The sequence below is a fragment of the Syngnathoides biaculeatus genome, chromosome 3 (assembly GCF_019802595.1).
Source record: "Syngnathoides biaculeatus isolate LvHL_M chromosome 3, ASM1980259v1, whole genome shotgun sequence".
NCBI lineage: Eukaryota > Metazoa > Chordata > Actinopteri > Syngnathiformes > Syngnathidae > Syngnathoides > Syngnathoides biaculeatus.
This window is the reverse complement of record NC_084642.1, coordinates 18,165,793-18,178,149: the sequence shown is the minus strand read 5'-3', so window position 1 is coordinate 18,178,149 and position 12,357 is coordinate 18,165,793. Positions and strand designations below refer to the sequence as shown.

At 41.2% G+C, this 12,357-nt stretch overlaps 1 protein-coding gene across 2 annotated transcripts in view; it reads left to right on the top strand.

The window, feature by feature from the left end:
• Positions 1 to 12,357, top strand: part of fto (FTO alpha-ketoglutarate dependent dioxygenase) — a 201,923-nt gene that overhangs the window by 89,964 nt on the left and 99,602 nt on the right. Inside the window, exon 8 of one of the 2 annotated variants that reach the window (XM_061814646.1) lies at positions 1,253 to 1,380. The exons of the other annotated variant lie outside the window; for it this stretch is intronic. Within the exon in view, the coding sequence (XP_061670630.1) occupies positions 1,253 to 1,380 (128 nt within the window). The remainder of the gene's footprint in view (positions 1 to 1,252; positions 1,381 to 12,357) is intronic. 2 annotated transcript variants of the gene reach the window in all.

Genomic DNA, 12,357 nt, shown 5'->3' with positions numbered 1-12,357 from the left:
CCAAATACCAATATCCATCATAATTTTGCTTTATTTTATGTAGCCCTAGATTTTCCTTGACATTTTTAGATTATTACATTAAGTGTAAGTTGAAAGGTTCTGCATACATTTTTTTCTATTGCATAAAAGGATCGGTTTCTATCATCCAACCTTGTTTGTAATATATTTTATTTCCTTTCATTTTATTTCATTGTGAAATTATCTAAACATTTGAAAGGTATCTTAAAAGGTGTTGAGAAATTTAACAAAAATGTATTAGAATTCTTGAAAATTTTCACAGAAATCCTCCAAAAATGTTGGACATTCTGAAAAAATGTCCATTTGCCCAAAAATAATGAGAATAATAGAATCGCAAACATGTTGTGTATGTGGGGGGAATCTCAATGTTACCTATATTCTTGAATAGTGTGGACACATTCTCTAAAGTTTTCACAGTTTAGCAACCCTAATTCTTTTTTTTTTTTTTACATCTGTGTAATTTCTTTGATACAACATTCATCCAAAGCATTCTTTAGGCCTGGTCCACGCAAAAATGTTTCCACTCTTAAAAGATATTTTATCTGCGACATATCCTAAACATAATGATGAATAAATCAAGAATTTAACAGTTTTCGTTAGTTGTGTGCAGTGTGCTCCGAAAATCTCAACACAGTAGACCACACGTAAAGGTTCTATTGCACCGCAGAAGTCTCGCATGACCACACATAATCTCGGAAAACCAAAGAAGAAACACTTGCATATATGTGCCAATGTTTCTCGAGTGTTCCCAAAGGTTGCTGGAGGAGTTAAGAGCTAGTAAAATGGCGATGTTCTCAAAAAAGGACTTGCTTTCGAAAATACTTCTTACTGTTTGAGGAACTGACTTTTCGACATAAAAAGACATTTACGGTCGCTTCTATGTTCTACATATTCTTCTTTGATTGGGTACATTCTGTTGCACATCACCGTTTTCGGCATCGTGACTCAGGAGAAGTCAGCATTCGTACACCCAGTTTTGGTCGTAAATATTGAACATGGTCCTTATTTGGATTGTCACCTCCAAACTGTTTCAGACCCTAAAAACAAGACAAATCCTCTCTTGAGAAGACATAGGATTGTCTCGAGTTTAATGCGTTTGGTCAGAAAGGGACAAAAAAATCAGCACAAAACAGGCAGATTGCCCTTACAGAAGCTTATTTTCCCCACCGGTGCCTTCCCCAAAATTTGTCCATAATGTTCATAGTGTTTCCTACTGTTACCTTTTGCCTTTCAGACTATGCTGTTCTTGTCTAAAGTGGAGGAGGAGGAAGGGCAGGTGGGCGAGGGTAGGAGAGACATGGCAGAGACGCTCCTCACAGCATTGATAGACAGACACCAGCAAAGACAGACATGGAGAGAAAGGTGGCACACACGTCACACAGACACTGAACGTAACACATTCACAGTCGTGAACTGAATCCCATCATCTGCATAATTCAACATCATTACGATGTATTTTATGAATAATGCATGACAGGATGGTCCAGTGATGTACATTATCAGTCCGTCATCACTGTCCATTTCGAATCAGTGTCCCATCAACTACTATTGGTCCATGAAATATCACCCAAGATACTTCCAATACCGAGAGTCTTTTTATTTTTGTTAAACCACAATTCTCAACTCGTTTTATTTCAGTCACAGTTAGCAGTATGACTGTTATTTACCCTGGAAAGTCTTGAATAAGTGTGGATATACCCCTCATGAAAATGTCAAATCACTGTTTTCCCGATACGGATTCTCCACACGCACACGAAAACGTGTTTTGGTATTTGGTTTGTGCTCCCTTGGCCTGGCAGCTATCACAGCTCACGCAGCGACACATGTGTCCTGGATAAGTCCATTCACTTCCTTCCCTCCAGATAACAGTCCAGAGAGCACTCCACTGGTCATTGGTTCAGATAAAGAATGCTCTCACTCGCAGAAAACACACGTGCACTGATTGTTGTTTTAGCTGTTGCTTCTCACCACTCCGTGTCTTGTATAAACTCACAACGTTCACATATGATTTCCTGCTTATTGTCTCTCTTAGACTTGACCTCTGTGTCAAACACACACATGCACACTCACCCACACACCTCAGATAGACACAATCCAGAAGCTGAAAAGAGATGTTGAACCAGATTTTATTTCTTGGTTTTTAATATCCTAGCCTCTAAAAAAAAAAAAGGCCTACCTTAGTCTTCCCATGGTGTCGGTCTGTTTTGGTGGTGTCACCCCCAGTTGACCTGAAACGGTGCCCCATTCCAGGTGAGCCTTGTAAACAAGCTTTTTCCACACACCTTGCTCGGCCACGTCGACGCCCACCGCCCTGATGGCACATTCCAATACAGGAGTGCTGAAAGCTAGAAACCATCCACTGACCCATCCCTGACTCACAGACCGAATCATCAGCTCTGTCCCCCCCCTTCTACCAATCCTAAATCTTAAAATTAAATCAAATAAGCGATTTGGAGTGAAATTTAGCGAAACTCAGATCATTCCACAAAAAGTGACCCATATCGTAAACCACAACATAAACTATATTAATATAGAAGCCATAAAGCAAAGCGAACCATACTGCAGCACAAACTAAACTGATACACAAATCATTCAGCACTACTAAATATGCCGTAACAGAAGCCATAAAACAAAGTCAACCATATACTTTACATAAAAATACACAAAATGTGAACCATTCCACAAAATGGACAATCCCCTACTCCAACACAATCCATACCTGCTAGGAGATAAAAATATCCCACTTCTAAGTGCTTTTCATGGGATGTTGATTTATAGATACAGCCAAACAAAAAGCTAAACTTCCAGAGTTAACCATATGCTCCCTGAACTAAAGTCTTGCAAAGTACAGTATGTCAGCTATAGCATTTAAGTTAAGTTTGGAAACATCACTTTGGTCAGAGGGAGCAAGTAGGTACTTCCACCAGCATTTTCCAGTTTTTCTTGCATGCTCGAGTCAATCCTGACATGCAGTGTCATCACAGCCCTGGTCAGGAAACGCTCCGTCCTTGTCACCAGGGTCAGACATACGTTTACTCTATCCGCAATGAAAGAGTGATTAGATTAGTTTTCAAGGAGGCCAAGCGCCCCCCACACAATGTGTTTGAACTCCAGCTGCTCCCGATATCGCCTCTCCTCCTTTACACACGTTGAATACCCCGACCCCTCCCTTTCCACTTGCCAAAAAGCCAGAGTTCATCCTTTCAAGTGGCTGTCAACAGATAGCATTTACACAAAACTAAACACATGGCTGGATGCAATGTTAAGTGAGATGTACTGGTATTGTTTAAAGACTACCTGAGTGATGGAATGTTAACTTTACATACATCAATTTTCATAGGCAACTAAAACTAGTTCAATAAATATTTGCAGATTCACTTTTCCTTTTTTTGATGATGTTGATGGTGGCGATGATGATGATGTGACATTAAATATATATATATATATATATATATATATAATAGTAATATAACTAGTTGTAGCTGTAAGAGTAGTACCCGTCTGCTCCTGATCAAGTTCCCAAAGCAACAAGTTAGCTTTTATTACAATTTAATCCCCCCTTGTTTCCATGGTTTCCATTCATCAGTAATTTCTGTTTTGTTTGTTTCTTTTCAAGCATGATTGATGACTGTAGCTGGAGGCACCTAAACATAAACAACCAGCACTGATTGATTATGTTTCCCGCTGACTTTTGTATCTTAAACGACATTTAAAGCTTGCTTTGTTTGCACTAAAAAGTGGGCTTGCTTGCAGCCTTTTGGGGCTTTGGGTGCGTTGAGCACAATAATAATCTTTTCTTGTTCCACTCACAGACCATTCCAAGGCATTTGAGTGCCATGTAATAATCAACAATATTATAGACAGGTTTGTGCACTTGTGGGTGAAATGTTTCTTGGACTTTTTATAATAGTTCATATGAGATTTTATTTTTTTTTAGAAATCCTCGGTGGGTTGATTCAGATTCTCACACAGGCTGTTTAAGGGCCACTGGCCGTAGGTTGGCCACCCCTGCTGCAGAGTGACTCACTCCGTTCACTCACTGCGAGCCAGCCAGTTTACCGCATTTTCTTCTCGATTATTCCTCTGGTAACTTGGTTTTCCCCAAAGCGCACAGTTAATTCTGTGATAGATTCCGCCCTTTGAGTCCCTTTTCCGTAAAGAGCTCACTGGAAACAGATGGATAATCGTGTATGTGTTTGTGTGTGTGTCTGTTCTTTGACTAGAAATAGCAGAACAGGTGAGTATATCACACAGGAAGTGCAGATTGTAGAGCAAGACATAATCTCTGGGGAGCAGGGATACCAGGATCAGAAATGGCATATCCAAATGCCATATGAAAAATTAGCATTCAAGATGCCAGGTGTTAAAAATTTCTACTTCCTGTCAGACAGATAAAACAGGACTCTTTCTGTCACTGATAAATAAGAGGTCATATTTCAGGAAATGTGCTTCCTTATTATATTATTATATCGTATTTCCTCAAATCATGGCTGTCCCTCTCTTGTGCCCGAATTAGGTACCATGTTCAGCATTCACTTACTGCAAGTAAATGCCTCCCTTTTTCCATCTGAAAAAAAAAATGCTAATAAGAAAGAGTTCATTGATAAAATATATTTTTGTATTCGACAAAAATGTGATGAAAGTCAAGTTGAACTTGAGACGTTATTGATATATTTTCAGCACAGTACTACGATCCCCAAACTTTTTTGCAGCATGGACTGGTTTCAGATAAGGGCATATAATAACTGACAGACATAGAAACAAATAAAAACATAAAATTAAAAATGCAACTCATTACGCTAATTGCACTTGTAGTAAGTCGTGGAGTACTGAGCAAAATTCTCTTCAACAAGCTGCCCAATTTTGTCTTGTTCCATAGCGTGGCATGTTCTACATGAGATGGGATATCAGAGGCAGTCTGCAAAAAATTAAGCATTTCTCTGTTCCACGGTTCCTATTTCACTCTCTTTCATTTTTATTGTATTTGAGTATAGAGTTGCTCTTGATCTTGTTTTTGGTAAATATTTCCACACTCTTGTAGCACCCATTTGCCCTGACGTCATTGTCGGGAAGTTACAAAAGTGTCCCGATCTTGGTGTGTGTTATGTCAAACAGCCTCTACGATGCATAAAGTTCTTGTTAGCCCACAACTGTTTTCTGTTCATTTTTCGATTTAACATTTTCTCAACATGGAGGGAGTTTCACTTCACGCCACAGCTCTGCTTCCTCAGTGTCAGTCCCGGAATACCACTGGCATGAATTTTGTAAGAATAGCGGCTATCCGATTAGCCGAAGGGACAGTGTGTATCCGCTAATTTTACCGACCATCAGTTTATTTTTTTTACTCATGTGCACGTATGAAGACTCTTTCCCCTTGTCGGCTGGACATTTCGCCAAACCATTTGACTATCAAATGACGGCAACAGACGGACGAGTCGAAAGTCATCCATAAATTGGATAATTTGAATACAAGATGGCAAAAACCCGTTATTGGCTAATAGTCAACATCAGTGTCTAATATTAATGTGGCTAGTGGCCAAGACCAGGTTTAACAGGAGAGGTTTTACTTAGAACAGACTTGAAACGGGCCTTGACATGTGCTGGTTCAAGCAGGGGAACCTTCCGTGCCATGCATGATTTCAAACCATGACGTCTTAGTGTATTACCAACAGTCACCTTGGAAACGTTGGTCCCAGCTCTTTTCAGTTGATTGACTAAGTCCTGTCGCGTAGTCCTGGGCTGATTCTTCACCTTTCTAAGGATCATTGAGACCCCACGAGCTGATATCTTGCATGGGGCTCCACTCCAATTGAGACTGACCGTCAGGTTTAGCTTCTTCCGTTTTCTAATGATTGCTCCAACAGTGGACCTTTTTTCACCAAGGTGCTTGGCAATTTCTCCATAGCCCTTTCCAGCCATGTGGAGTTATACAATTTTGTCAGTGGTGTCTCTGGACAGCTCTTTGGTCTTGGCCATCTTACATGTTTGCGTCTTACTGAGTGTATGGGGTGGGCAGGTGTCCTTATGCATAAAACGACCTCACACCGGTGCATCTGAATTAAATATAATATATTGAATGGAGGAGGACTTTTAAATGCGGACTAACATGTCTTTGAAGGTCAGAATTCTAGCTGATAGACAGGTGTTCAAATACTTATTTGCAGCTGTACCACACAAATAAATCATGAAAAAATCATACATTGTGACTTCTGGATGTTTCTTTTTCGATCATCTCTCTCACAGTGGACATGCACCTACGATGAAAATTTCAGACCCCTGCATGATTTCTAAGTGGGAGAGCTTGCAATATAGCAGGGTGTTAAAATACTTATTTTCTTCTCTGTAAATCCAATTGCTTAACATTATTTACAGACATTATCTTTAGAAATTTTGGGGGAAAAATGACATTGGAGTGCAGCCAGCATTTCAGACGTGTTGAGTGGCAAAAATTGAACGTACTCCTATTTCTCATGTTGTGTCTTGAGTGGGTGTTGTGAAGTCCAAGCATCTTTGACAGTTGTTATGTTGCCTTTACTGTTTTGGCTGAACCTTCGTGGCTGAGGTCCCCTCAAGTCAATCCCCCAAAAGACCTGGAGGTCAGCCACCAAGACGAAAATAAAGCAAAGTGCTTTGTCACAGCGGGCGGACAAACACCGAGGAGAACAGCTGCGAGTTTTGTACTGACCATGCAAACTGCTGTAGGCTTTGTAAGGTCATTATACGATAATGAAAATCATTACAGAATTACATGGGGGTTTAGGACATGAGAGCAACGGGGAAAAGGGGAGGGGAGGACCCGCATTGGGTTTGATAAATGAACTGTGAAGGTGCCCATCTGGCTCCTCTCTGTAGCTTTTTCTTCCTACTCTTTTATCCACTCTCGTCCTTTACCAGCCCTATTTCACTGCCTGCCTCTGTTCTCCAGAGGCCCACTCTTTAAAAGAGAGCTGGCCTCCAGTGAAAGATTAACAGAGTGCAAACCCACCTCACCTCCGTGCTGGAGAAAAAAAGTGTGTGTGTGTGTGTGTGTGTGTGTGTGTGTGTGTGTGTGTGTGTGTGTGTGTGTGTGTGTGTGTGTGTGTGTGTGTGTGTGTGTTGGAGGGGCGGGGGGACACACAGAGGTGTTTATGAGCCAAGTGGCGTTTGCGCCTGACTTGGCAAACTTGGTCCTCCCCTCCTTCAGCCATGAGAAAAGAGAGCAGATGACCTTTGACGCTGGAAAAAGGTGGGCCCGGATGTGTGAATAAAGATGTCGCAGTGGTCTTTTTTGGCTCAGCGCTCGGTAATGATACCTCTAAATCGCAATGTCAATGCTGCATTGTTCTTTCTTCTGTTTCAAACAATGGTCATCTAAACTGAGTCGATCATTTGCGGGGATGGAAATGCGCACAAAGTTACATTCAATGGAATTCTACAAGGTTGTAGATTCAGTTGGACATCTGGTGCCGTTTGTGTTGCCATTTATGTCTGTAGGCTTTCCTTTGCCTTTTATAAAACGAAAAAGTAGGATGTATGAGATCTGACCTTGTAGAAAGCCAAGCCAAATGGAAGCAAATTACATGGCAAGCCACCTTAAAGTTGCAATATCAAAACTGAACTCTAGAGTAGATCTCAGCTGCAGTATTAAAGAAAATATTCAGGAATAAATAATATTTGCTATATTATGTCATAAAGGAAAATTATATAGATTGTCTAGTGACTATAGATGACAAATTACAGTAATTGGAAACTAAATTGTGAGTGTGAGTGTGAATGGTTCAGTGTCTCTATGAGCACCTGCAATTGACTGGTGGCTTATCCAGGTTGTAGCCTGCTTTCAGCCGAAAGTCTACTAGAATGGCCCCCAGCTCACCCACAAAGGACAAGTGGTAAAGAAAATGCATTTGTGCATTTTACTAAATTAGGTGACCTGGCAAATTTACTCAAGGTAGTATCACATCCCAGGACAGACGACTGTGTAAAAGAGATTATTTCAAAACCTAGGGGAGAGATGTGAAGTGTAACACTTGAAAGTGACTTCTCCCGCCCTCTTGGGCCCTCCAACAAGGATTTTGCATGTCATACCATACCAAAGTAAATATGATTGTGGTACGCCATTTTGCTGTGGGAAAACTCAACCAGTAGGTGGTTAAAGGACAGCTCTTGGGAGAAGTTATGATCCTTTTTATGATCTTATTTGTGTAGCCGTAGTAAGTAACTACTAACTTTTATTCAAACTTTTCTAAATCTTAGCTTTGGAATTTCTAATTTTCCATTGTTCTGAAGTGCGGAAACAGGATACGCTCAAGAGAAAATCAATGTATAGGTCATCTACTTCTGGTAAAATCCACTATGAGTATAAATACAGGGAGGTCTTTATGACACAGTTCCCCAATTTGTACCTCAGTCAGAGTGTGCCATTGTCTATCACAATCCAAGATAATGCACTAGTCAGGTCATAGCTGCAGTCAATAGTTGTGTGAAAAAAATGAAGTTGTTGGTCATGAATATAAAAGCATAAATTGGAAAACAGTAAGTACGGTAGTAACCTATTATGCAGTGTGATTATGTACAGTACTCTAATGGCACTTACCAAATTAGTGCATTTTGTGCCATTCATAAACTTGGAAGGTCGTAAAACAGTGACCCCCTGTTTAGGTGTCTGTATTTCAGTAACTGAGACTGATTAAGTTCTCTATTCAAAGACAAAAGCACCATCAACTGATTTGGTCAAAGAAGTCTTAGAGAAGGTCCACGTCTCTCCCAGCTGCAATCATCACTCAGCTGTCCGGCTTGACCCCTGAGCCTCCTTCAAGCTTTATGCTTCCTCCCATTGTCATCCCCTCTTGTCTTCACCTGGACAGGGCATGACTCCACAAAAGGCCTGGTCTGTCATCAAAAACATGGGGTCACCAGGGGCCAGCGAGAGGCCAGAGTGTCGACGTTTAAGCCGTACCCAGTCAGAGATGACCCTCACTAGTGTTGTATCACCTCTGAGGAGATGCTTAGGGACCCATAGAGGGGTGGTGGAGGGTGGGGAGAGAAACCCAGATTGGCTCACACTTAATTTTTGGAGTGCTGACATATCCTTTGTGTTGTTCCTTTCAAACTCTGCTTCTGTTCCTACACATGGGTTGAACAAAGACTTGGGAGACAATGGAGGTACCCTGTCTCAGTTGGGATTTGGATAACTTGTCAGTATCGTGTCCGCAATTAAGATGCACAGCTTTATCTAATGTGGCCAGTGTGTTCCTTTAAACAGCTACAATGTGTTTTCTGGAAAGCCACCAATGATTTATTGTCTTTTATTCTTTTTGTCATTTTATACTGTGGAACACAATTGGTTTCTGCTTGACTTTCAAGTTGTCGTCCCTGAAAGCTATGCAGGTGATGTTTTAAGTAACATTTTAAACTCATGGAAATATAAACAGTGGTTAACTATTGCATAATCACTTGAATAAAGTAAATACTCATCCTTTGAAGACAGGCACCGAGATGGAACAATACTGTCACCTTGCGATTGCATTGCAAAAAAAAAAAAAGATCCAGGGTGTACCCTACGTCTCTCTCATCATCTGGGATAAGCTCCAGCTCACCTGTGACCCTAATCGGGACAAGCATGATAGAAAATGGATAGATGAAATACCCACCCACTCAGTGGCATTTTATTGATATTGCCTACGATTAATAATGTGGCCAGCCCCTTGAATGGATACCACCCAACCGCAGGGCACGCAGAGACAGACAAGTATTCATACCCGCACCTATGGTAAAGGAAAAGGAAATTGGTCCTATTCTGACTGCATGAAAATGTATCCATCCATATTCTACCACTTAATTGTGTTTAGTATTGATGTTAAACTGCAGTCTATTGAAGGCTGGCACCCTGGATTGGTCTTCAGTCGATTGCAGGGCATTGATGAAAACAGCAATGCGTAAAAGTTATTTGAAATAACTAGTCATTGGTGGGGTAATACCTGTATGCATGCAGTAAGTTTATACTGTACCGACTGTATGTTCTCCTTCCTTTATGTTGCTTAAGCACCCTTGTTCACTCGTTTTTGTTAAGTGAAAGTGAATTCAAACAGGAACATGTCATCTGTCCCTTTCATCAGCAATGAGCCTGTGCTTAACATGAGCTCGGCGGTCGTTCGAAATCGCTGTCGTCTAATTTGTCTGTCTTTTCTCAACTACGTTGGTGTGGTCCAACTCACGAATGCCGCCATCGCCCAATACCATTTGCAACGTGGCTTGATTGTACGTTATGGTTTCTTGTGCGCCCCCATTTAGCAATCATTCAGTTATGCACAACACGTCCTGACCTCGGCCCAGCCCTCACAGCTGCTGCTTTGGAAGAACAAGGAGTCCTCCCATCCTAGTTAGTATCGCTCCCAGGCTGGAAAGTACACTAGAATGTGTGTCACTCTTTCAGGAATCCGCTTTCAACTGCTTGACTGATGATGCTCTTCATGTGGCAACACACTCAGGCCATGTACACTCACTCACAATTTAGCCATTCAGTTTCAGGGACGTTTATCCTCACAAGGGTCGCAGGAGTGCTGGAGCCTATCCCAGCTAAGGTCTGGCGAAAGCCGGGCTACACCCTGAACTGATTGGCAGTCCATTGCAGGGCACAAATCAACACCATCACTGAGCGGAAATCGATGCCACACTGCCTGCACCGAAGTCAGGCATGCGTACCACTACACCATCACTTACTTACAAAAAAGTCGGTAATTTGTTGGCTTGTAGCGCTACATTTATTTGTAACTTTTGGTTGGGAACATACAATGTGGTGCAGAGGATTTCCCACATGGAACATATTACAGTAGGTGGTATAACTGCCTTGCAAGCTATCCAGGTCTTCTGTAATCTGTAAACAAAGATAATGCATCTTAGCCCCTGGGTAGCTGATTTCATGGGTTGTGAAATGCAAAGAAAACTTTCAGCGACATTTACATGGCATCTCCTTGGCTCTTAGATCAAGCAAAAGCTACAACAATTGCGTATGGTGTCACCCGGCCTCACTTGCCTTCCTGGAAATCGCAAAGCCAGGTATACTGCTACAGTAAACTGTAACAGCTACCATTCTTCTTAAGTACTAATCTTTGTCTCCACAATGAAAAAATAAAACTAAAACTAGAAATGTTGAGGAATAAGTAAACCTGACAGACTGGGCAATGTAGAGAAGGAGATGATGGAGAAGCAACGTTAACTGATAAAGCTAATGTTAATGTAAACTAGCAAGTTAAAATGAGTTCTTCAGCAATAGCCTAGCTGAAAACTGTAACCAGCTTTGTGTAGCAAGAATATTCACATTTTTCTTTCCCAGAAAGAAAATTCTCATTATTTTGGTGTATTAAAAATCTTTGATTTATTGGAGTTTTACACCAAACCTAATCTTTGATTTATTGGAGTTTTACACCAAACCTACAGTATTTTGTTCCATCTAAAATGTCATTGTGTTTACTTGTTGGGATATGAGATACGTTCTTCTGTTTCATTTTGTTCCCTGACTGCACGGAGTTGAGCAGAACCATCACTTTGAAACCAAAGTACCAAATTGTGACTTTTGGCGTACTGTTCCAATCCTTGTAATTAACCATCCAAATACATGTGTTCTCACTTGTTGTGTGGTCGAGGCAATGGAAGGAATGATTGAACCTCATGTTTGTTTCCTCGCATCTGCTTGGCTGAGTCATGAGAAGGACTGTGGTGCCACGTGGGAGTAAAAATGCCACTTAGCATCCCCCAGATATTTAAAGAGTTGTACAGTACTGCACAGACGTGCGCCCATTAAACCCATTTTTTTAAAGACGGAAACAGGACTTTCTGTTTGCGGTGAAGAGTTGGGCCAAAGAAACGGGTTTACGCTTGTTTTACTGGTAGTGGGGGGAAAAAAAGAACATTCTTGGTGGTTCAACCCAACATCCCCGAGAACTGATCATTGGGTCAGGATGTGTGGCAGGCAATGTGCAACAAATGTCAGGAGTGAGTGTAGCTCTTTTGGGATAATCGGTGGGTGTGCGCCCATAAATATGCAGTATGCGTCGTTACGGCGTCTCCTAAATGTTGTGTTCCCGTGCAAATAAACTGCATTCCTCCATTACGTCTTCGGTAGGCTATGTTTTCTTCCTGATTCGCTTCATGGCAAACACATTTTATCTGAGACAACATTGCATTGTAAAATGTTTTTCAGCAGATCTCTCTTCCTCCAAATGTATTTTTTCTACTGAATTTAGACTCTTCCCGTGGCTTTGTGGGTTTTCTCCAGTTATCTCCGACATACCAAAAACATGCATGGTAGGTTAATTGAAGATTCTAAATTGCGCGTCGGTGTGACTGTGAGTGCAAATGGTT